General features: G+C 43.8%; 1 protein-coding gene across 1 annotated transcript in view; it reads right to left on the bottom strand.

The window, feature by feature from the left end:
• The window catches only part of CFAP47 (cilia and flagella associated protein 47), a 284,879-nt gene that overhangs the window by 9,858 nt on the left and 248,747 nt on the right, over positions 1-26,274 (bottom strand). The window contains exons 40-45 of the mRNA XM_058184444.1: positions 24,776-24,862; positions 24,266-24,348; positions 23,895-24,040; positions 23,168-23,276; positions 3,033-3,259; positions 2,132-2,306 (exon numbers count right to left, since the gene is read on the bottom strand). Of these exons, the coding sequence (XP_058040427.1) occupies positions 2,132-2,306; positions 3,033-3,259; positions 23,168-23,276; positions 23,895-24,040; positions 24,266-24,348; positions 24,776-24,862 (827 nt within the window). The remainder of the gene's footprint in view (positions 1-2,131; positions 2,307-3,032; positions 3,260-23,167; positions 23,277-23,894; positions 24,041-24,265; positions 24,349-24,775; positions 24,863-26,274) is intronic.

Here is a 26,274-nt window from a genome sequence, read left to right as displayed (position 1 = left end):
TTCCTCCAGGCCTTCCTATCCTCTACCATCCTCTGGTGTCCATTTAAGCTCACACCTACTGCTTCAGTAACTCCATCCAGCCACCTCATTCTCTGTTGTCCCCTACTTCTTTTGCCCTCAATCTTTCCCAGCATTAGGCTCTTCTCCAGTGAGTCCTTCCTTCTCATTAGGTGGCCAAAGTATTTCAGTTTCATCTTCAGGATCTGGCCTTCTAAAGAGCAGTCAGGGTTGATCTCCTCTAGGACTGACTTCTTTGTTCGCCTTGCAGTCCAAGGGACTCCCAGGAGTCTTCTCCAGCACCAGAGTTCAAAGGCCTCAATTCTTTGGCGCTCAGCCTTTCTTATGGTCTAACTTTCACAGCCTTGCATTGCAACTGGAAAAACCATAGCCCTGACTACAGGTGAAACTCAAAAAATTAGAATATCATGCAAAAGTTCATTTATTTCAGTAATGCAACTTAAAAGGTGAAACTAATATATGAGATAGACTCATTACATGCAAAGCCTTGATTTATCATAATTTTGATGATTATGGCTTACAGCTCATGAAAACCCCAAATTCACAATCTCAGAAAATTAGAATATTATATGAAATCAATAAAACAAGGATTGTACATAGAACAATATCGGATCTCTGAAAAGTATAAGCATGCATATGTACTCAGTACTTGGTTTGGGCCCCTTTTGCATAAATTACTACCTCAATGTAGCATGGCATGGATGCTATCAGCCTGTGGCACTGCTGAGGTGTTATGAAAGACCAGGATGCTTCAGTAACGGCCTTCAGCTCTTCTGCATTGTTCGGTCTCATGTCTCTCATCTTTCTCTTGGCAATGCCCCATAGATTCTCTATGGGGTTCAGGTCAGGCGAGTTTGCTGGGCAATCAAGCACAGTAATCCCATGGGCATTGAACTAGGTTTTGGTACTTTTGGCAGTGTAGGCAGGTGCCAAGTCCTGCTGGAAAATGAAGTCAGCAGAAGGAAGCATGAAGTGCTCCAAAATCTCCTGGTAGATGGCTGCGTTGACCCTGGACTTAATGAAGCACAATGGACCAACACCAGCAGATGACATGGCTCCCCAAATCAACACAGACTGTGGAAACTTCACACTGGACTTCAAGCATCTTGCAGTGTGTCCATTCTTCCTCCAGACTCTGGGTCCTTGGTTTCCAAATGAGATGCAAAAGTTGCTCTCATCAGAAAAGAGGACTTTGGACCACTGAGCAACAGACCAGTTCTTTTTTTTTTTTAGCCCACGTAAGATGGTTCTGACGTTGTTTGTTCTTCAGGAGCGGCTTGACAAGATGAATACGACATTTGAAGCCCATGTCCAGGATCCATCTGTGTGTGGTGGCTGTTGATGCACTGACTCCAGCCTCAGTCCACTCCTTGTGAAAGTCTCCAACACTTTTGAATGGCCTTTTCCTGACAATCCTCTCCAGGCTGCAGTCATCCCTGCTGCTTGTGCACCTTTTTCTTCCACACTTTTCCTTTCCACATAACTTTCAATTAATGTGCTTTGATACAGCACTTTGGGAACATCCAACTTCTTTTACAATTACCTTCTGAGGCTTTTCCTCCTATGGAGGGTATCAGTGATGGTTTTCTGCACAACTGTCAAGTCAGGAGTCTTTCCCATGATTGTGATTCCTACTGAACCACAATCTCCTCCTGAGACCATTTAAAGGCTCAGGAGCCCTTTGCAGGTGTTATGGCTTAATTAGCTGATTAGAGTGGGACACTTTGAGCCTAGAATATTGAACCTTTTCACAATATTCTAATTTTCTGAGATTGTGAATTTGGGGTTTTCATAAGCTGTAAGCCATAATCATCAAAATTATGACAAATCAAGGCTTAAACTATCTCCTTTTGCATGTAACGAGTCTATTTCATATATTAGTTTCACCTTTTAAGTTGCAGTACTGAAATAAATGAACTTTTGCACAATATTCTAATTTTTTGAGTTTCAACTGTATACACACTTTTGTTGGCAGGGTGATGTCTCTGCACAAAGCTTGATAAAAAGTTGCAGTACAGCAAGTGGCACCTTAAATAATGTTAGATAAATTGGGTTCCTAGATTAGATGGCACTTAAATTTTATTTTTAGTTGAACTATTTTAATGCTTCTTACCTGCTGTATCAAACCAATGGTCTGCTTTTCTAGCCTTTGAGGAATTAGCTCTGCATGAGGCTAACACAGGTATATATATTTTTGAAGGAATTTCAAAATACTCAGGCATGCTGACTTCAACATTATATTCAATATATTGTTCAGAGAATAAAGGATAGTTGTGCAGAGCATCCTTCTGTAAAAATATGATATAGATTTAATAACATAATGTAATAGGATCCTTATTTTTAAAAACACGATTCAAAGGAAAAATATGGGATTATATTAAGAATACACCTCTGAACAGTTGAAATTAATGGCTGAGAAATAGTGCATGATATATCAAAAAAAGTTAGAATAAATGAATACAGAATTTCTTACAAACTCAAAAAATTATCAAAACCATAGCCCATTTAAACTAACAGCATGAAAGAGAATAGCAATATAAAGTGCTCAGGAGACAAATATATTAATTTTCTACATTAAATATTATTTATAAATTATTCCAAAGGGAACCTAAACATTATTGTCCACTAGAGTTCATTAGTAAATCCAATTCAATCAGACTTGTTTTGGCTAAGATACATGAGCCATAAAATTGCACATATGACAGCAACACAGTCTTTAATTCTTTTTTCTGCTTAAGACCTTTCTTAAATAGCAACACAGGAAAAAGTCATAAATGTTCCATTTTGCACCATTATCAGTAAAAAAAAAAAACACCAATCTTTTTAAAGCTTTGGTGATTTTATAACACAAGAAAGAAAATAAGACTCCAAAAGATAGATTAGGAGGTGCAAAAGGAGCAAAAAGTCCTTTTTCAGTCTGTTTTATGTGCAGTAAAAATCTGCTTAACTAGCAGTTTTAAAGGTAATGTATGAAACAAAATTGCAGTAATATTTTAACTTATTAGCATTTTTACCTCAACTCTTGATAATCCCAAGGCTGCAACTGCAGCTCGAACACTACTGCTCTCAAGTGTTCCTGTGGCCCTTCTTCGCTCATATTCCAGAGCAGACATATGTTGCTGTGCTGCAATAGCTAGTGCTTTTTCTCTAGCTTCATTGGTTAAAGGGATCTTCAGCTTTTCTTTAAGTATATCTGTAAGGAGGCACTTCAGATAAAGAACTGGTGACATTTCTCTCTGACCTGTAATAAACAAAATCATTTGTCATCTGCCCTTTACTCACAATGCAGAGGAGACAGTGAATGAGCAAGAAAGATTCAGCACTAAAAAGTGATGCTGTGCCTCTTCTCTGTTGCTCTAATGCTGGTAGGAAAGTGAAACATCATCATAAACTACACAGTAAAATTCTGCTTCTGCAAATTAATTAACACGTCAGTATTAAATCTAGAACAATAACACTTCTCTAACATAAAGTTGAAAATAATGGAGAGCCAACCAATGTTGCAGACTTATCTTTTAACAAGGCTTCTGTTTCCTTAAAGACCAAACAGGAAACCCATAATCCTTTGGGTCATCCTATTTATTTATTTTATATTTTATTTATCGTATTTTTATACCGCCCTATCTCCCAAGGGACTCAGGGCAGTTTACAGCCAAGTAAAATATACACATAGATAAATGCTCTTCTGCGCATGCGCGTAATGGCGGTGGTATTTTGATCTTGTGAAGACGGCGGCCGGTGTTTTCCGGCCGAGATGCTGTTCAGCCGCTCGCCGGGCTGCACAGACTTCGGTCCCAGGTGGGTCAGCATGCCGGCAGCCGAGACTGAGGTCTTTGGACCTCAGTGGTCTCCCGGTTGCTGAGTTCTGGGCCGGAGTCTTGGGAGAGCAGCGGATGGCGGCGGCCATTTTGGGGTAGGGCCTACCGCCCCGGACCGGCGTTAAGATCCCCGGACCGGCTTTAAGATCCCCGGCCGTGAGCCGGGCTGCGCGGATTTCGCAGACTTCGGCTTCTGAGACCTTCGGCCGTGAGCCGGGCCGCACGGACAGCACAGACCGCATAGCCATGGACTGGCTTTTGAGATCGTTGGCCGCTCGCCGGGCTGCAGAGACTCCGGCCCTAGGTGGGTCATCGTGCTGGCAGCCGAGAGCGAGGTCTTTGGACCTCAGTGGTCTCTCGGCTGCTGAATTCGGGGCCGGAGCCTTGGGAGAGCAGCGGATAGCGGCGGCCATTTTAGGATTGGGGTTACCGTCCCGGACTGGCTTTTGAGATCCCCGGCCGTGAGCTAATGCTGGCGGCAGTGTGGTGGGCCGTTCGGACCGGAGTCTTGGAGGGCTTGAATATCAGCTGTTTCTCCCCCTCCCAGCTGACTTCTTGGGTATGCTTAGCCTCGGCCGCGACTTCCATCAGCGGCAGGATTTTGGAACCGCATATTTTACCAACTAAGGGACAGCGGATGGCGGCGACTATTTCGGGGTGGGGTAGTCGTCCTGGGCGGGCCTTAGTTCGATCCCCTTACAAGTTTGGCGGCAGGGTGGTGGGCCGCTCGGGCTGGACTTTTGGAGGGCCCGAAGATCGGCTGTTCCTCCCCCCCCCCAGCTGACCTTTCTGTCAGGCCTGGCCTTCCCTGAAATGTTCCTCAACGGCATGATTTTGTGCCGCATTTTTCATCAGTGGCACATCGGCGGAGCGTCCTCGACTTCTATCTGCGGCATGCTGGGACATGAATCTATCATGGATCCAGCACTATTAATGGCGGCCTCTGGAACGGCGGTGATTTTGGCGGCAATTGCGGTACTGGTGGCACTAGAGCGTGCGGTATTCCATCAGACCACGGAGCGGCAGGAACCCCTTTCCCAGGATGGAGAAATGCCGAGTTTCCGAGGGCCACTATTCCATCTTAGTGATCGGCAACCGAGGAGGATATTATTGTACCAGCTGTCGGGGGGGGGAGACCATTAGATTTGGCCGGACCCCTGGACCCCTTGGTTGTTTCCCGGATCATCTGGACTTGGCCGGCTTTGGGTTCATTTGGACTTGTGCGGAACAGTCAACTCGGCTGGCCTAGAAGCCGGTTAACATCTATGCCGGCTTGGGTTGTACACTTTCGCTGTCGCAAACTGTTATTCTTTCATGAGATACTCATCCACCGATCTATTATGACTGCGAGGTTCCCCCACCTTGCAGGAATGGCCCTCTAGGTTATCAAGAGCTTACCTCAACGAAGGGTCTTGGGACCCAGAGAGGTGGCATGCGGCCAAGAAGAGTTTCTGGGGATTTTTAAATAGGTTTTTTAAAAGGGGTCTTTTAAGGGGAGGGAGGGATACGACGGGTGGGGGGAAAAACCCGTCGGGGAGGGATTTAGCCCCTGTGCTTGTTCGTGGCATTGTACCATCTGGTCCGAAGGCAGAGGGGGATGGGTTCGTTCCAGGAGTGGAGAATCGTTCCATCTGTATGGTAAGTGGGAGAGGCAGATATGGCGGAAGCGGGGGGCCATATCAAGTGTTGGGAGCACGTGCTCGCTGTCTCAAAACGATCACGTGCTCCGGCCCCCCAGTCTTCACCCGTTCCCCGGGTGGCCATGGTCCTCAGAGCCTTGGTCTCCGGTTGATGTTATGTAATGCCCGGTCCGTGGTCAATAAGGCCCCCCTGATTGGTGATCTTATTCAGGGGGAAGCCGCGGACCTTATGGGCATTACGGAGACCTGGTTGGGTCCGGAGGGGGGGGGTTCCCCTTGTGGAGTTATGCCCACCAGGTTTCCGAGCATTTCATCAGCCGAGAGCCCAAGGTAGGGGTGGGGGGGTAGCGGTTGTCATTAGAGAAAGTCTAGAGCCGAGGGAGGCCACTGTACCTCAGATTGCCGGCTGTGAATCCCTCTTTGTGAAGTGGGGCCATCGCGATCAGATGGGCTTGTTGATCACGTACCTGGCTCCTTGCTGCGTGACCACAGCCCTACCCGAGTTGTTGGAGGTGCTCGCCGGGGTGGCGGTGGAGACCCCCAGACTGATAGTCATGGGGGACTTTAACCTGCCATCGACGGGCCTGTCATCAACAACGGCTCGGGAGTTCCAGGCTTCCATGATGGCCTTGGACCTGATTCAGGTAATTGATGGCCCCACGCACATAGGGGGTGGCACACTGGACCTGATTTATATCTCTGGTCAGTGGCGAAATGATCTGGTATTAGATAATTTAGAAACTGAGCCGGTGTCATGGTCAGATCATTTTCTCCTTCGCTTAGATTTTCGGACCGCTATCCACCACTGCAGGGAGACGGAGCCAACGCGCTGGTTCCGTCCCAGGCGCCTGATGGACCCGGAGAGGTTCCTGATGGAGCTTGGGCCATTTCCTGAGGACCTGGCCCACGGCACGGCTGGAGAGCTAGTTGCGACCTGGGAACGGGCCGCGGCTGGAGCTTTGGACCATGTCGTGCCCTTGCGGCCTCTGACCCGGCGTAGGTCTCGCCCGGCCCCTTGGTTCTCCGAGGGGCTGAGGGAGATGAAACACCGGAGAAGACGCCTAGAGAGTGTCTGGAGGGCCAGCCGGTCAGAAGCTGACCGAACACTAGTTAGATCCTATTCTAGGACCTACCTAGTGGCAATGAGGGAGGCGAGGCGTTCCTACGCTTCCACCCTCATTGCGTCGGCAGATAACCGCCCGGCCGCCCTGTTTCGGGTTGCCCGCTCCCTCCTGCATCAGGAGGTGCGGGATGACCCGTTGCAGGGCCGTGCCAAGGAGTTTAGTGGTTATCTATACGACAAAATCGTTCAGCTCCGGGACGGCTTGGACCGAAATTGGGATGATCCAGGTGGGAGGGCGGAGTCGCGTCTTGTGGAGGTTATTTGGGATGAGTTTGATCCTGTGACTCTCGAGGACGTGGACAGGTTGCTGCGGAGGCTGCATACTACGACATGTTTACTGGACCCGTGCCCTTCCTGGCTGGTACTGGCCTCCCGGGAAGTGACACGAGGCTGGCTCCAGGAGATTACTAACGCTTCTTTGCTGGAGGGAGTTTTCCCTGCTGCCTTGAAGGAGGCAGTGGTGAGACCCCTCCTCAAGAAGCCTTCCCTGGACCCAGCTATTTTAGGTAACTACCGTCCGGTCTCCAACCTTCGCTTTACTGTGAAGGTTGTAGAGAGTGCTGTGGCACGCCAGCTACCCCAGTACCTGGATGAAGCCGTCTATCTAGACCCGTGCCAGTCCGGTTTCCGACCCAGATACAGCACGGAGACAGCTTTGGTCGCGTTGGTGGATGATCTCTGGAGGGCCAGAGACAGGGGTTATTCCTCTGCCCTGGTCCTATTAGACCTCTCAGCGGCTTTCAATACCATCGACCATGGTATCCTGCTGCGCCGGTTGGAGGGGTTGGGAGTGGGAGGCACCGTTTATCGGTGGTTCTCCTCCTATCTCTCCGATCGGTCGCAGACGGTGTTGACAGGGGGGCAGAGGTCGACTGCAAGACACCTCACTTGTGGGGTGCCGCAGGGGTCGATTCTCTCGCCCCTCCTGTTCAACATCTATATGAAGCCGTTGGGTGAGATCATCAGTGGCTTTGGGGTGAGATATCAACTGTACGCTGATGATACTCAGCTGTACTTTTCCACCCCGGGCCACCCCAACGAAGCTGTCGAAGTGTTGTCCCGGTGTTTGGAAGCCGTACGGGTCTGGATGGGGAGGAACAGGCTCAAGCTCAATCCCTCCAAGACGGAGTGGCTGTGGATGCCGGCACCCCGATACAGTCAGCTGCAGCTGCAGTTGACTGTTGGGGGCGAGTTAATGGCCCCAAAGGAGGGAGAGCGCAACTTGGGTGTTCTCCTGGATGCACGGCTGTCGTTTGAAGATCATTTGGCGGCCGTCTCCAGGAGAGCCTTTCACCAAGTTCGCCTGGTTCGCCAGTTGCGCCCCTTCCTTGATCGGGATGCCCTATGCACAGTCACTCATGCTCTTGTCACCTCCCGCCTGGATTATTGCAATGCTCTCTACATGGGGCTCCCCTTGAGATGCACTCGGAGGCTTCAGTTGGTCCAGAATGCAGCTGCGCGGGTGATAGAGGGAGTCACACGTAGCTCCCATGTGACACCTCTCCTGCGCAGACTGCACTGGCTTCCTGTTGCCTTTCAGGTGCATTTCAAGGTTCTGGTAACCACCTTTAAAGCGCTCCATGGCTTGGGACCTGGGTACTTACGGGACCGCCTTCTGTTACCTCATGCCTCCCACCGACCCGTACGCTCGTACAGAGAGGGCCTTCTCAGGGTGCCGTCCGCCAGACAATGTCGGCTGGCGGCCCCCAGAGGAAGATCCTTCTCTGTGGGGGCCGAGAGAGGGGACTTTGAAGGCCGGATGAACCCTCGGGCCAGATTTTTGTCCAGGAAGTCCCCGAGGGCGGCCAACTCGGGCTCCGACATGGAATACAGGCGTCCCACAGGCAGTGGTGCGTTGGGCAGAAGGTCCACGGGGCAATCGTAGGGCCGATGCGGGGGTAGTCGGTCCGCCTCCTTCTCGCTGAACACGTCGGCGAAGTCCGTCAGCTCAGGAGGCAAGGTGATGGCAGCGGTGGGGACGTTCTGGCCGGCACAGGTGAGAGCGGACAAGACACAACATGGCCGGCACAGGTGTGGCGGATGTGATCGACGCATTGCAGACTCGGGAAAGAGATGGCGTTCCGCGACCAGGCCACCTGAGGATCGTGGGTCCAAAGCCAGGCCAACCCAAGGACCAAGGGAAAATGAAGGTCCGCCATGACATAAAACTGGATCGCCTCCTCATGGTCCCCAATAGCCAGGCGCAAAGGTTGGGTGGCAAATTTAATGGGGCCGGACACCAGTTCTCGTCCATCAATTGTCTCTACCCGCATCGGAGGGTCCACCGGAACCACGGGGACCGCAAACTGGGTCACAAAGGCCTGGTCCATAAAGTTTGTTGTGGCCCCTGAGTCCACCAGCGCATGCGCCTGGAGCCCGTCCGACTGGTTCCCCAACCATATCCGTGTGTCCAGAATCAGATGCCGAGGGGGCCCAGAGTCTACTTCCGCAACATCCAGTGGGGGCTTAGTACGTGCCCGACCTAGGGTTTCCCCGAGGTCGGGCCTGCTCCGTTTCCCGATTGGTCACGCTGTGATTCGGGGACTGGCACGCATGCCCCACTTCGCTTTCTGGGGCAAGAAGCGGTAGTGGCGGGCTCCCGCAGTACAGGCACAATCCCCCTTGGCGCCTCCGGTTCCGCTCCTGGGCTGCCAGGCGAGGTCTGGCTGCTCCCAACTCCATGGGCTCTTCCGCAGCGGTTACAAAACGTGGGGCGACCCGGGGTGCTGGTGGTGCAGGAAGTGGGGTGCAGATGTCGACGGCGGGTCCCGGGGGACGGTCGCCGTTGCAGACGGGCATCGAGGCGGAGACAAAGGGGCACCAAGTTGTCGAGGGTCCGCGGCGCCTCCACCCGGGCCAGCTCGTCTTGCAATTCCTCTGAGAGTCCCTCCTAGAACGCGTCCACCAGCGCTGCATCATTCCAGTCAGAGTCCTGGCACAAAAGACGAAATTCGGCGATGTACTCCTGCAGGGGGCGTTTCCCTTGACGGAGTTCCTTAAGGCGCCTGGTTGCCATCAGCATTCGAACGGGGTCCTCGTACATGGTGCGCAGGTGCTGCCAAAAACGCTGTTGGTCTGCCAGCAGGAAGCTGTCCTGGAGCAAGAGGGGCGTGGCCCATCGAGCAGCCGAGCCGGAAAGAAGGTTAATCACGAAGGCCACCTTAGCCCGGTCGTCTGGGAAATCCTCTGGCCTCATAGCCATGTAGAGCTGGCACTGTCCCAAGAAGGTCGGGAACATCTCAGGCTGCCCAGAAAACTTATCCGGCACGGTTATCGGGCACTTGCGACAAGGAGGAGGAGTGGGAGGATGGGGGGGGGCTGCAGGCACATTCCTGGCAGCAAGTTGGCCTGCCAAGTGAGCCACTTGCTGCTGGAGCTGTTGATTAGCCGCTTGTAGCTGCTCTAACTGCTGCTGTACCTGCTGTTGGTCCATCTTTGGTGAAAGATGTTTTAGTCAGGTCTTGGACAAAATGTTCTGTTTCCCTCCCCCCAATACTCCCAGCAAAGAGTCAGTCAGAGGCCTTCTTTTCTCCTTTTATTTACATAGATATATGTCCTGGCCACGTCTACCCACGGGCCTGCCAAGTTTCTGGAGATAACGAGGAAATTATAGATAAGGCCAGAATTACTCACGAATATATTCTTCCCTCCATTGAGACAGTTAGCCCGCGCCAATTCATTGCTTTGTCCAAGACAAAAAACCAGGAAATCCCACCTCCTATTTATAGTCTCTGCAGATGCCACTGCATGACAATTATGACTTGGCTTTCCCCCAACCCTTCCGCTGCTGCGCACGCCGATCACATCTGTGCAGTCTTGCATCACTCCAAAACTGTTCTTGGGGCGTTGCCAAATCAGAAGAAGGCTCCAGGGAATCAGGTCTTGCCGGCCCCTCCTCCTCCCTTTGAGTGGGTGCCAGGGAGGGAAAGGGCTCAAGAGAAACAGGGCTTGCCAGGTCTTCTCCCTCACTTTCTGAATCATCCGAGTCCAGGAGTCCGGGTCCAGGAACCTGGGTCACAACAATGAGTGACCGTGCATAGGGCATCCCGGTCTAGAAAGGGGCGCAATTGGCGAACCAGGCGAACCTGGTAAAAAGCTCTCCTGGAGACGGCCGTCAAGTGGTCTTCAAAAGACACGCCGTCCATCCAGGAGCACGCCCAAGTTGCGCACCCTCTCCATTGGGGCCAATGACTCGCCCCCAACAGTCAGCCACGGTTGCAGCTGACTGTACCAGGGTGCTGGCATCCACAGCCACTCTGTCTTGGAGGGATTGAGCTTGAGCCTGTTTCTCCCCATCCAGACCCGTATGGCTTCCAGACACCGGGACAGCACTTCAATAGCTTCGTTGGGGTGGCCCGGTGTGGAAAAGTACAGCTGAGTGTCATCAGCGTACAGTTGATACCTCACACCGAAACCACTGATGATCTCACCCAGCGGCTTCATATAGATGTTGAACAGGAGGGGTGAGAGAATCGACCCCTGTGGCACCCCACAAGTGAGGCGCCTCGGGGTCGACCTCTGCCCTCCCGTCAACACTGTCTGCGACCGATCGGAGAGATAGGAGGAGAACCACCGATAAACGGTGCCTCCCACTCCCAATCCCTCCAACCGGTGCAGCAGGATACCATGATCGATGGTATCAAAAGCCGCTGAGAGGTCTAATAGGACCAAGGCAGAGGAATAACCCCTATCCCTGGCCCTCCAGAGATCATCAACCAACGCGACCAAAGCCGTCTCAGTGTTGTAACCGGGCCGGAAGCCGGACTGGAACGGGTCTAGATAGATAGTTTCATCCAGGTACCGAGGTAATTGACATGCCACCACACTCTCTACAACCTTCGCCGCGAAGCAAAGGTTGGAGACCGGACGATAATTACCTAATACAGCTGGGTCCAGGGAAGGCTTCTTGAGAAGAGGTCTCACCACCGCCTCTTTCAAGGCGGCCGGAAAGATCCCCTCCAACAAGGAAGCATTCGTAATCCCCTGGAGCCAGCCTCGTGTCACCTCCCGCGTGGCCAGCACCACTATCAGAAATCTTTCCTTACTCAGTTCCTTAATGCTTTCAACAATGGCAGAACCTCTAATGAACTGTCTTCACTGGATAAGCTCTTAAAATTTCAAGGAAAAAATCAGAGATGCAACTGCCTTGAAAATAGCCCATGTTGAATTGTACAGCACAGTCAAACATCAGAAGTTGATCACAGGCGTGGGTGACAGAATGGATAACTCTCAGACACTGAAGATTACTGTTTCTGGAAGGTCATGATCTCCAATTATTTTTATTTATTTATTATTTATTTATTTTGTCACACAGTGTATATATAAGCATAAGCATGAAATAACTATACAATATGTAAGCATATATATAAGCATAAGTATGTAATAACTATATTAATTGGATATAATGAAAGGAAACAATAGGACAGGGATGGTAGGCACGCTTGTGCTCTTATGCACGCCCTTCATTAGGATTATTAATTAGGATAGCATACTTTTCTATGGTATGATAAAAATAAAACTCAGATATTTTCAAAGACATCATATAAGAAATGCTCTACTTCTAGTATGGGAAAAGGTAAAAGCAGAAATTTACATGAAAATGCCAGTTTGGCTCTCAACAATGGAAGCATTTATCCATCCAAATGTAGTAAATCTGGAAAAAATCTTAACGTATAAAGCAGGGGTGAAATCTAAAAAATTTCCCTACCAGTTCTGTGGGCATGGCTTAATTGGTGGATGTGGCTTGGTGGTCAGATGACTGGGTGGGTGTGGCCAATAACAATAAATAATAAAAATAAAGTATAAAAAACAATAAGAGGTACAAAAACCATCTTTCACACTTTACACACACACAACACAACACAACTGACTCACACACAATGTAAAAGCAGCTGCACTTCACACTTCACACAGCCACAAAAAGCTCAAAAACCAACTTTCACACTTTACACACACACAACACAACACAACTGACTCACACACAATGTAAAAGCAGCTGCACTTCACCCATAATGGCCCCTGCAACAAGCAGGAACCTCACATAATCACAAAAAGCTCAAAAACCAACTTCCACACTTTACACACACACACCACAACACAATTGACACACACACACACAAAATGCCACATACAGCTTTGTGAGATTTTGTGTATTTGTGTAGTTATAGAGTGAAACACTACAGAAACACACCAAATCTCAGAAAGCTGCACAAATATTTTATTATTTATTTTATTTTATTTTATTTATATTTTTTAGTTCAGGGGTCTCCAACCTTAGTAACTTTAAGGTTTGTGGACTTCAATTCCCAGAGTTCCTCAGCCAGCAAAACAGACAGTTTCAGTTGCTAGCAGATTCATCTGCTGGATTTTGCACAGGCATATTCATCTGCCTGAATCTGCTAGCAACTGCAACTGCCTGTTTTGCTGATACTTTGCCAGCCCGAAAGGAGCAGGAATAAGGTAAGTGGGGAAGGGGGATTGGGTGGGCATGGGCGGGGGCTGTTGTAAGAGGTTGTTGCAAATGATTTTAAAAGCCTGTGAGGATCAGGAAAATCTTCTGGGATCACCAGAGGAAAAAAAGTTTTTAAAAGGCTCCTCTGACAATCCCATGAAGCTTGCATCGTGGCCTCAAAGGCTTTTTTTATACTTTTAAAGGCATGTTTTCAGCTGAAGAAAAACTTCTTTTAAAAGTTAAAAAAAAACCACCTCTGCTGATGGTCCGGCTCAGCAGAGGCGGTGGGGCGGGGCCAGGGATTTTTGCCACCAGTTCCCCGAACCAGCAGCCACCATCAGGCGAGCCAGTCCGAACCGGGAGCATTTCACCCCTGATATAATGATATTTTAAATGCGGAAGGGGAACTTAAAACTAAACAAGAGTTGCAGAATCAAGGTGTGGACTTATCATGGTGGCCATGTATGCAAATATAATTGTACAAAAAAGATATTAAGGCAAAAGGCTTCTACAAAGAGCAAACAATATTTGATCAAATAATGTTATGGGTAGATGAAAAGTTAATAAAGAAAATATAAAACCTTGTTAAGCTTAAAAATAGAAGATGAACAGGTAAAAGAGACAATGATAGTATGGGCAAAAAATTTTGGATACACTATAAGGTAAAGGTAAAGGTTCCCCTCGCACATACATGCTAATCATTCCCGACTCTAGGGAGTGATGCTCATCTCCGTTTCAAAGCCGAAGAGCCAGCGCTGTCCAAAGACATCACCGTGATCACGTGGCCAGCATGACTCAATGCCAAAGGCGCACAGAATGCTGTTACCTTCCCACCAAAGGTGGTCCCTATTTTTTCTACTTGCATTTTTTACATTTTTCGAACTGCTAAGTTGGCAGAAGCTGGGACAAGGAATGGGAGCTCACCCCGTTACACGGCAACACTAGGCATTCGAACCTCTGAACTGCCGACCTTTCGATTGACAAGCTCAGCGTCTTAGCCCCTGAGCCACTGTGTCCCTGGATACACTATAGAATTAGACAAATGGCAAAAGTTTGGGAAAGAAACTAAGTTGGCAATGGCAGCCACTTATAAGGAAAAATTATATAAAATGTTTTATAGGTGGCATTTACCACCAGCAAGATTAGCAAAGATGTTTAAAAACCTGTCCGCCAAATGTTGGAAATATATTATACCGGGCACATATTACATGTGGTGGACATGTGCAAAAGCAAAGAAATTGTTAAGGGTAATCTGGGTTCACAACCAAGGTTGTGAACTGTTGAGCAGAGTACCCTACGCATGAAAACGACTGAGACTGGTTGTATACAATAACAGTCACTTGCAGACAAACTGGGGTTTGATATTCCTTTACTTTTAGGGAAAAGGCAAAGTTGTAGTCCAAAAACAATCCACGTCATACACATATAAAGCCAGTCAGGGATGTTACAAATATCGAGCCTTCTTACCAACATAGACTTGCACAACAAACAAGGTCTTCTTTCAGTTCGGCAAAACACAGTTCAATTCACAACAGTCAGTATCTTGAGGAATCAGTAACTAGCCATGATCAAGCAACGATCATAAAGCTCAAATATACAGTTGCAGCATGTCATCAGGTTACAATGCTGAAGCGTCCCTGTAGATTCCCCACAAGCCATAATTTATTAGTCCTTTTATACATTGGCTACAGAGATCAACCAATCAGGATGCTTGCATGATGCAGCACAGTCTTAAAGCAATATCATGCCTTTATACAAACATACATAGTTAGTTTATATATTGCCTAGTTAGGCAAATAACAATTTCCTGAGAGAAATATTGGACAAAAATATATACATGGTTAGAAAAAATGTTAAAGTTACATATAGATTATAAGCCAGAAATATTTTTGTTAGATATAGTACCAGAAAAGTATGATAAAGGGAATATATATTTAATTTTACATGTTTTGACAGCAGCAAGAATTGTATTTGCACAGTACTGGAAAAATGAGGAAACACCTGTAGAAGAATGTAATTAAAAAAATTATTAGATTGTGCAGAAATGTACAGATTGACATTAAAGATAAAAGAAAAAGAAGATACAGAGTATTTTCGAACCTAGAATAGAATAGAATAGAATAGAATAGAATAGAATAGAATAGAATAGAATTTATTGGCCAAGTGTGATTGGACACACAAAAAATTTGTCTTGGTGCATATCCTCTCAGTGTACATAAAAGAAAAGATACCTCCATCAAGGTACAACATTTACAACACAAATGATGGTCATAGGGTACAATTTAACACTTAATGATATAACACTTAATGATAATCACAGGGCACAAATAAGCAATCAGGAACAATCAATATCAATATAAATCACAAGGATTACCAGCAACAAAGTTATAGTCATACAGTCATAAGTGGAAAGAGATTGGTGATGGGAACAATGAGAAGATTAATAGTAGTGCATATTTAGTAAATAGTTTGACAGTGTTGAGGGAATTAATTGTTTAGCAGAGTGATGGCCTTCTGGAAAAAATTGTTATTGTGTCTAGTTGTTCTGGTGTGCAGTACTCTATAGCGTCGTTTTGAGGGTAGGAGTTGAAATAGTTTATGTCCAGGATGTGAGGGATCTGTAAATATTTTCACAGTCCTCTTCTTGATTCGAGCAGTATACAAGTCCTCAATGGAAGGCAGGTTGGTAACATTTATTTTTTCTGCAGTTCTAATGATCCTCTGAAGTCTGTGTCTGTCTTGTTGGGTTGCAGAACCAAACCAGACAGTTATAGAGGTGCAAATGACAGACTCAATAATTCCTCTGTAGAACTGGATCAGCAGCTCCTTGGGCAGTTTGAGCTTCCTGAGTTGGAGCAGAAAGAACATTCTTTGTTGTCCTTTTTTGATGATGTTTTTGATGTTAGCTGTCCATTTTAGATCTTGCAATATGATAGAACCTAGAAATTTGAAGGTTTCTACTGTTGATATTGTGTTGTCTAGTATTGTGAGAAGTGGAAGTAAGGAAGGGTTTCTCCTAAAGTCTACCATCATTTCTACGGTTTTGAGTGTGTTCAGGTTTTTTTTTGTCACAACAGTATATGTAAACATTGTCATAAAAAAAACAACACATCATATAAACATATATAAAGGCTAGAATATGTATAAAATATAAAATATAGGCTAAAATATGTATATATATATAAGCAAAAGTATTAATTTGATATAATGAAAGGGAACAATAGGACAGGAACGGTAGGCACTTTTGTGCTCTTATGCACGCCCCTTAAAGTCCTCTTAGGAATGGGGTGAGGTCAATAGTAGACAGTTTTTGGTTGAAGATTTTGGGATTTTGAGAAGAAACTACAGAGTCAGGTAGTGAGTTCCAAGCGTTAACAACTCTGTTACAGAAGTCATATTTTCTGCAATCAAGTTTGAAGCGGTTAACATTAAGTTTGAATCTATTGTTTGCTCTTGTATTATTGCGATTGAAGCTGAAGTAGTCTTTAACAGGAAGGACATTGCAATAGATGATTTTGTGTGTTAAACACAGGTCTTGTCGGAGTCGGCAGAGTTCTAAGTTTTCTAATCCTAGGATTTTGAGTCTGGTGGTATAAGGTATTTTGTTTTTTTCAGAGGAGCGGAGAACTCTTCTTGTAAAATATTTCTGGACACGTTCAATTGTATTGATGTCTGAAATGTGGTATGGGTTCCAGACAAGTGAGCTGTATTCAAGAATAGGTCTAGCAAATGTTTTATAAGCTCTGGTTAGAAGTGTAGAGTTTTTGGAAAAGAAGCTGCATAAAATTAGGTTTACAACTCTTAGAGCTTTTTTTGTTATGTAGTTGCAGTGAGCTTTGGCACTTAGGTCATTTGATATGAAAACTCCAAGGTCTTTGACAGGGTGGGGGTCATCTGTAAGGTAATGTCCATCAAGCTTGTACTTAGCGTTAGGGTTCTTTTTCCCAATATGTAAGACTGAGCATTTGCTGGTTGAGATTTGGAGTTGCCAAATTTTAGACCAATCAGATAGAAAGTCAAGGTCTTTTTGAAGGGTAGAAGTATTGTTGGTGGTGTTAAATAGTTTGACATCGTCAGCAAAGAGAACACAATAACTTGAGATAAGATCACAGAGATCATTTATGTATAGTATGAAGAGAGTTGGTCCAAGAACGCTGCCTTGGGGAACGCCACTTTTGACAGGAACAGGGTTTGATAGAGCATTGCCAATTTTGACCACTTGTTGTCTGTTTGACAGGAAGGCATTTATCCAATTGTGAAGAGGTCCTGAAATGCCGTAGGATTTTAGTTTTAGGAGAAGTTTATCATGTACTATTGAGTCAAAAGCTCTGCAGAAGTCTATGTAGATTGCATCTATTGCTTTGCCTTGGTCAAGGTTTGTAGTCCATATGTTTTTGCAGTGGAGAAGTTGTAAGTTACATGATAATTTTTTTCTGAAACCAAATTGTTTATTAGGGAGTAGGTTGTTTGTTTCTAGGTGGAGAGTAATGGATTGGTTGATGATAGATTCCATTACTTTGCAGGTGACATAGCATAGAGAGATTGGTCTGTAATTTTCAACTAGGCTGGGATCTCCTTTTTTGAAGATAGGGATGACTGTGATGAAGACTAACACATAGTGTTAGTGTTAACATAGTGTAAGCCGCCCTGAGTCTTCAGAGAAGGGCGGGGTATAAATGTAAATAAATAAATAAATAAATAAATAAAGATGTTCTGTTAGTATTTTACAGTAATTTTACTGTAATTATACTAATGTTAATAGATGGTAAGGTAGGATGTTAGATTCTCTCTCTAGTGAAGTAGTATCTCTCTGTTAATTTCTCTCCCTCAGTTTCTCTCTCTCTCTCCTTCACTCTCTCAGATAACACGTTTGGTTTTTTTAGGCTGTGATGATAGAGTTAGTGGGGACGTTGGATGTTGGAGGTAGTAGAGAAGGAAGTGGTGGGGGAATGGAGGTGGTTTCCAAGAGACTCACTCAGGTTCTCTTCGGCGGGAAATTCAAAAGTGGAGTTATATTTCTTTTCCTCGGATGTAGCCCCAGTGGCAGAGTCAGCTTTATTGGTAGATTCGGCGATGGACGGTGATGGCAGCCAACTTCAATCCTTTAAATCCTGGCTGCTGCGTGGATTAGCGGTGGGCGGCGATGGCGGCATAGGCCGCTTGATTCTTGGCTGTGGCGTGGATCGGCGGTGGGCGGTGGTGGTGGGAAGGTCGCTTAATTCCCGGCTGCGACGTTAATTTCCAGCTGCAGCGTGGAATCGGTGGTGGTAGGGGAGGTCGCTTCAATAGTGGTGTGGATCTGCAATGGCCGCTTGAATTGCAGCCTCAGCAGCGGCCGCTTGAAACAATCAGTTCCAGATTGTTTCGGTCGCACCACAAGGTTAGTTGTTCGACCTCTCGTCTATATGCGGATTTGTCATTGTCTCGAATGAGACCAATCACTTTTGTGTCATCTGCGAACTTCAGTAGTTTAACAGATGGATCGTTGGAGATGCAATCATTGGTATACAGAGAGAAGAGGGGAGACCACACAGCCTTGGGGGGGGCCTGTGCTAATTGTACAGGTATCTGTTGTGATCCTGCTTAGCTTCACTTGCTGCTTTCTGTTTGTTAGGAAGCTTGTAATCCACTTACAAGTCTGTTCAGATACCTGTAGCTGGTTTAGCTTAGATAGAAGAGTGTCTGGAATGATGGTATTGAATGATGAGCTAAAGTCTACAAAGAGGACCCTTGCATAGGTCTTTGGAGATTCAAGATGTTGTAGGATGTAGTGCAGAGCCATATTAACAGCATCATCTGTTGATCTATTTGCTCGGTATGCAAATTGCAAAGGGTCTAATAGTGGATCTGTGATGATTTTCAAGTAGGAAAGCACTAGCCTTTCAAAGGTTTTCATGACTACAGATGTTAAAGCAACTGGTCTGTAGTCATTCAGTTCCTTGATGGTGGGCTTCTTCGGCACTGGGATGATACCAATGTGTTTGAAGCAAGAAGGAACATAGCACATCTCTAGTGATTTATTGAAGATATGGGTGAAGATGGGGGCCAATTGGTCAGCACAGACTTTTAAGCAAGAAGGAGTTATCTTGTCTGGGCCTGGAGCTTTTCCTGGCTTTTGTCTGTGAAATAGGTTCTGCACTTCCTTTTCTGTGATCACTAGGGGTTGTAAACCCAATGGGATGGGGTCAGTTGTAGGAGGTTTGGCTGTTGTTGGTGTGTCTGAGATGGGGGTTGTGGAGATAGGAGGTGGTAGTTCCTTTCAAACCTGAAGTAAAACTCATTCAGGTCATCTGCCAGATGTTGATTACCTTCAGCCTGGGAAGGAGATTTGCCATAGCCAGTGATATTTCCACAAGTTTGCTGGTTCATTTGCTGAAAACTGATTCTTTAGCTTTTCAGAGTAGCTTCTTTTTGCTGCTCTGATCTCCCTTGTTAGTACATTTCTGGCCTGATTGTACAGCATTTTATCCCCTTTTCTGTAGGCTTCCTCTTTGGAATGACGTAGCTGCTTAAGTTTAGGTGTGAACCAAGGTTTGTTGTTACTTTATATTTGCAAGTTCCTTGTAGGTACACATAGGTCTTCACAGAAGCTGACATATGATATTACAGTATCTGTGAGTTCATCCAGGTCTGCAGAGGTCTCTTCAAAAATATTCCAATCAGTGCAGTCAAAGCAGGCCTGTAGCTTTAATTTTGCCTCCTCAGTCCAGGTCTTCATTGATTTAATTGTTGGTTTTGTGGTTTTAAGTCTTTGCCTGTAAGCAGGTACAAGGTGAATCATGCAATGATCAGAGTGTCCTACAGCTGCTCGTGGTAAAGACCGATAAGCATCTTTTAGTGTTGTGTAGCAATGATCTAAAGTATTCTTGCCTCTAGTGGGACGATTGACATGCTGAAAGTATTTTGGTAGCTCTTTCCTTAAGTTTGCCTTGTTTAGATCTCCCAAAATAATGGCCAGTGAATCAGGGTGTTTGGCTTCAGCCTCCATGATATGGTCAGCTAGAGTTCGTAATGCCTTGTTTACACAGGCTTGTGGTGGGACATAAACAGCAATTAGAAGAAATGAGGAAAATTCACGAGGCAAATAGTATGGTTTGCAGTTGATAATTAAAGTCTCTAAATTATCACAGAATTTGTAAATTACTGTTAAATCTTGATACCAGCTGCTATTAATATACAGGCATAAGCCTCCTCCCTTCTTTTTACCAGATGTTTCTGTAATTCTATCTGATCGTTCAATCTGAAATCCTGGAATTTGCAGGCTGCTATCTTCAATTGATTCATTAACCAGGTTTCAGAGAAGCATAGGACTGCTGAATTGTGAAAATCAGAATTGTATTTATTTAAGAGGAGTATTTCATCCGTCTTATTTGCAAGTGAACGTACATTTGTTAGGAAAATTGAAGGCAGAGGAGTTTTATTGCTTATGTTCCTTAATCTGTTTAAGATCCCAGCCCGCTTACCTCTCCTTCGCCGCTTCCGTCATTTGGTTTTTTTGGTAATCCATTGGTCCGGGGGAATTGCCTCTTCCTGTGTTAGAATTTCCTCCGTGTTTGTAAAGACGGGGGGTGAGATCACAGAAAGCTGCTCCTTAAAGAAATTTTGCTTAATTTTTAGCAGATGGTCTCGTGAGTGGAAAATCCGTAGTGAGTTGCAGAGAACAATTAGAAATAAAGAAACCATTAGAGAGCATTTCACCGAGGCAGCCTTCATCGGCGCCATCTTGTGGGAAGATTTATTTTACAAATGGTTGGATAATAGAAGTAGAAATTAGGAGCTGAAAAAGTATTACTATGTAAGCAAATAGATCCGGACAACACGCTATTCACAAAGCACTTATGTATATAAAGTGAAAATGTATAAATAAACTAATTAAAAAAAGAAGTTGATCATATATGTTTTATGAAATTTTTAACATTACGTCAAAATGTTTTATGATAATATTTATGTCATAAAATGTTTTATAAAATTTGTCAAATTTCAATTTCATGGGAGTCATGGATCCTGGAGTTTGGAAACATTCTGTAAGTTAGAATCCCTTGGTTCAAAAATTGTCATGTGCTGCACCATTTTTCTAAATTAAAGGTTACATACAGAGAAACATTCAAGTTTTAGTCGTATATAAATGTGAAGTTTTCCATAATAGTTAAAATGTGAAATAGCAGATCAATGAAACAAATTAATAGAAGCTGTCAAAAAAAGTTGGTAATTTTCACTTATAATACATACTTTAATTATCCAATTGGACATCGGCTTGAGAAAACTGTCATTTAAAACAGTTTAAACAAAAAAGAAAGTTCTTTTACGATTGAGTAAGGATGTGAAAGAGGGGGTACCGCAAGTACTTTTAAATACAAAATAAAAAAACAGAATAAAGTATTCTTTCTACCACAGTAAATAACTACACTTTCAAATGTGTCAAAATGAAGTCATGAGTACTTTGATGTAACCATTTCAAAATATATATATAAGAGCAAAACTATGGAAAATGTGTAGTGATTAATGCATGACATACATAGACCAATGATCAAGTAGGTATGCAATTGACAAAGTCATTTTCAGGATTACAACTGAAGCAGTTACTGAAATCATGAAAACTAAGTAAATTCTGACTGTAAAAAAACTTGATGTATTTAAAGAGAGACAGGTCAAATAAACTGTTAAGAGGCACTGCATGTCCTGTTGACAAAGCTAAAGTATATTTTTTTTTAATCAATTGTACTCAGATTTGTAGATATAATTCTCTTTGCAACAACTATGCCGATGTATAATAAATCCTGTTTTGGAGAAACATAGTCCATAATAATGTTATCTATCTCTTACTGTCAGGACTGTTTAGTCTTCATTAAATGGGCATGCAACACTATGTCTGAATTCATGACAGAAAAGTCACTTGTGCAGTAACTGTAGTTCTTTCAAAACAGTGTGTTGCATGAATCCATGCAAAGGGAATGAAGGCATTACTGATGGGCTGTCTGCTAAAATAAAGCCAGGTCATGGCACACATTTGAAAGTAAATCAGGAAGACTGTAATTGTGGAGTCTGTCTGGCAAGAATAAAGAATGCTTATCTACAGGAAATATGCATGTGTAAATCTTGTAACAATTCTGGGTAGTTAGAAAGCTGATGAAAGTAACAAGAGTTAGACAACTTGCATACATCAGCTAAAAGTTAGGAATAGAGATGGCCTGCAGCAAATAAAATGTGTATTCGATAACTCCTGGGGCATTCATTAGCCAAGGCTTAGGAATAGGGATAGCTAGAGACCAATAGAACAAATTGAAGAATTATTATTAAAATGTTTATTAGGTGATATTTCTTATTATCCCGCCTTGTCCTGTTTCTTCTTTAGTGAAAATGAATAAAGCTTTCTTAATCCTTTTTTCTTGGTTCTTGACATTTTGGCCACGAGCCCTTTTTCTTGGAGTACTCCAATAAAGAGCAATCAGAAAACCTGCACCTCATGTCTGGTGTCCATCATTGGCTTCGGCACCAGGCTCACACCCGAATTAGGGACAACATTACCTCTGAGAATTACAATTACTGATTAGTAACCTTTCTTTCTCTCTGCCTATGCCTTCTATAAATACCAGTTTGTGGTCATATCAACCACCAATAAATACTGATGACAGCATTCTTAGAAAAGAATAAAGCCAATTGAATCTTGATAAATCAAATTAAATTTCAGTCTAATATAAATATATTTAGTAGTTAGGTCACATTTTTATTTTCCAAGAATAATATTTTTAAGCTTTCTAAACTTTTTTTTAACTTCAAAATTATTTCAGGTGGCTTGAACAAGACACATTTCCCAAATGTTTTCATGTTTCAGACCATTCACTTATATATTAGTTACAAATAGCTTTTACTACTAATTTTCATGACTAAATATGGCATCTAAACAGCTAGAAAAGAGACTACAAGTAGAAAAAATAATAATAACATGAAATATTGAAATAATACCCAATTGTTAGATATTAGCACAACCAAGTTGACATTTGGCAATAAGTATCTTACAATTAAAAATGATTATTTAAAGAACACACATACAACTTTTCTTACTTCTTGCTACTGTAAAAGCTTCCCTGCACCTCAAAATGTAATGTCTGTCCCTTACCTTCACATGTGCTGTTAATGTACAAAATATTTGGGCTGTCCATTGGAATTAGTTTTGAAGGCAATGGTAAGCCACATATACCCTCCACCAAATATAAAAATTCCCCAATCTGAAACACAAGAATGTATGCAAGTCAGTTCTTGGAAACAATTCCTCAGAATAAATTAGAAGTTTCTTGGATTACTTTAGTTCATAATGATTATAAGGTACAATAGAGTGATCCTTATTAAACTCAAATTTAGAAGAAAAAAAATAACTGGACACCTATTTGGTACAGTATTCAATATTTTGAATATCTATCTACATGATGCCATTCTCACGTGAGCTATTTTTAAATGCTACAGCAGAGTACAAGTTCGAACTCAGAAAGTATCATTACCAAATTTGCAAAAGTTTTACCTCCTCCGCTAACTCTATATGAAAGTTTTAATTAGTTACTTAAGATGGAAACATGCTTAATCTGGAAACAAAATTCTACTAGTAAAAGTATGGCAATATTTTCTTTAATGAAAAAAGATAAACCACAGTCCCAAAATAAACAGTAAGAAAAATATAGTCAAATATGTACTATATTATCTTTATAAATACAGCATATTTTAATGCTATTATTCTTAACATTACTATTCAACTTCACTGGAACTAAATTTAAGTTGCATCACATTATTTTTTTTCATTCCAATTGTTATCATGGTGACTTTAATCTATTTCAGTATATAATGAAATTTACCTGCTCATTGATAAAAATAATCACACAATAACGTTTTCCCATCTTAAAAGGAAGATAGTGGAGATTAAGAGTGATAAAATTATCTTGGTCCACAAGTACTGTATCCAATGGACTAAAGAACTCTTGCAAGCAATTGGACTCATTAGCTGTCAGAACATAATAGAGAGGTTTATATGCAATATAAAATTTAAGAAATGACTGGCAGATACCTGAAATATTGTGGTGTTTTTGAGAACTAAAATATACACTGTAATTCTAATTAATTAATTGGATTGGAAGTTACTATGTCTTATCTATTAAAAAAAACAATTTGTAAAAAATTGCATGCATATTTTAGAAAGCTAGTAAGAAACCAAAAAGAGAACATTTACCAGCATTGGGGTTTTCCTCCTGATTATTTATTCCAAATACATCTATCACATCATGTGCACCCTTTGGGAAATTTGCTTCAGAACTAAGCAAAAAGAAATAGAAACAGAAGTGAAACAATTAAATAACAATTCCAGTTGTAAAAGCCAATTTGATTTTAACATTTAATTGCATTTTAGGTTTCTTGAAATAGTACAGATTTGATTTAACACTAACATGACATAAAAAATATGCACTCCATAGTATAAAATATCAGGGCTGCACGTGCTTTAAAAGTTAGTATCTGTACACAGACTAAAGTCTGGATTGAGGAGGCAAATGAATTCATAAATTTAAAAAAACATTACTAAATAGAAATTATTGGGAAGAATGATTTCAATAATGCTTTGGGCATGACTATGAACACAGTACTTTCAGTTACACATTCAAGTAGCCAACTTGTTTTAAATTTCAACACCAGCCTGACAAACTGCACTTTGAGTATAGTGAAGACTTACCTAGTAAAGACCTACCTTTTAACTTTTCCTTGCCTTATTTTGCTGATGTGATCAAGTATCTCAGGATCCATGATGCAACTTGTTGATTCAATTAAAATGACACTGCAAAAAAGGTTATCTAAGTTATTAGAAAGCCTATAGTTTTTGCAAATAATAAAATAAAAATATTTTGCAAAAACAGAATCTAAATGCTTATTTAGATTTCCAGGATGATATCTAATTTGGTACTGACAGAGGGAAAGTAATGCAAACATCTTACGAGCAGTCTTTTTGTCTCCACAAGCCCATTCTCCCATCCACATTTTGCAAAAAATATTGTTATGAATAGATGGCCAATCTTTCTGAATGGCCAATGTTAGTTATTGCATGTGGGTAATGAGAATTACCCAAAACTTTCCTTTATATTTTACTTATTTAATTTTTGTCCCACCTTTCTGTTTTCCCCAACACTTCAATAATACTATCCTAACCCATTTTTTTCATATAGGTTACTGAAATCCCAGCAGTTTGCTAAGGTCCTAACACCCCTAACATTTGATGTCACCCTTAGAATTTATGGCTTATGGGGAGTAGCAGTGTTTTTAATATCTGTACCAGATGTTCTATTTTGCACTTTATTTATGGTTCAACAAACTATCTAGAGCAGTGATTCCCAAACTGTGAGCCGCGGCTCCCCAGGGAGCCGCGCTATCGTCATGGGGGCGCCGCGGAATATCTGCGCCCGCTGGGTCCGGCGCTGATGCGCCATTTCTGGGGCGTCTGGTGCGCATGCGCAGTTGCAGGTCGGATTTCCGGGGGAGCCGCGGGCGAAAAAGATTGGGAACCTCTGATCTAGAGAACACATGCAATATATTTGTCTATGTACATGTGTCAGACCTGAAAGCCATATTTCTACCTTTGTGCCTTCAGGCTTCAGGCCTGCCACAAATCCTACTGTGGGAAACTGGGAGGGGGGCAGATGTGAAATGCTACCAGTCTACTCTGGTTCGAGGAACCGGTAGCGATAAAAACTACCGATTTGGTCAAACTTGTAGTTAAAAAAAGCTACGATCCGATTATCACCTGTGCCATGCGGTTTAGCTTTTCTAGAAAGCAAAGCTAAATTGTGTGCCACAGCTGACACACACACACCCCGCGCTGTTCTACTTATCTTCCTAAGCCTCCTTTTGGCGTGTACTGCCTGATGCAAGAAGCCGATGCCAGAGCGGAGGTCACAACCAGACCTAGCCCTGCAGGACAAAGCTATGGGAGTTTTCCCGATTCAGGAATTGCTGTGGGAACCACAAGTGGATGCAGGACAAGCCTTGACCCTCGGCTGGGAAGTGCTACAGCAGCCACACCACAGGCACTCCAGAGAATGGGGATTCTCACCACTGTCACACAGCCAGTAGCTAGCCAGACTCCCAGAGCAGTTGATCCAACTCAGTGTGAGTGGGACGACCCAGCCCTTCAGCACTGGCCAACTTAGGTAGACATTGGTGCAGCCAATATTCAGCTTTCTGGGCCAGGGAGTT

The sequence above is a fragment of the Ahaetulla prasina genome, chromosome 5, assembly GCF_028640845.1.
Source record: "Ahaetulla prasina isolate Xishuangbanna chromosome 5, ASM2864084v1, whole genome shotgun sequence".
NCBI lineage: Eukaryota > Metazoa > Chordata > Lepidosauria > Squamata > Colubridae > Ahaetulla > Ahaetulla prasina.
Note: the sequence above shows the minus strand (reverse complement) of the source record. Positions and strands in the feature narration are given on the sequence as shown.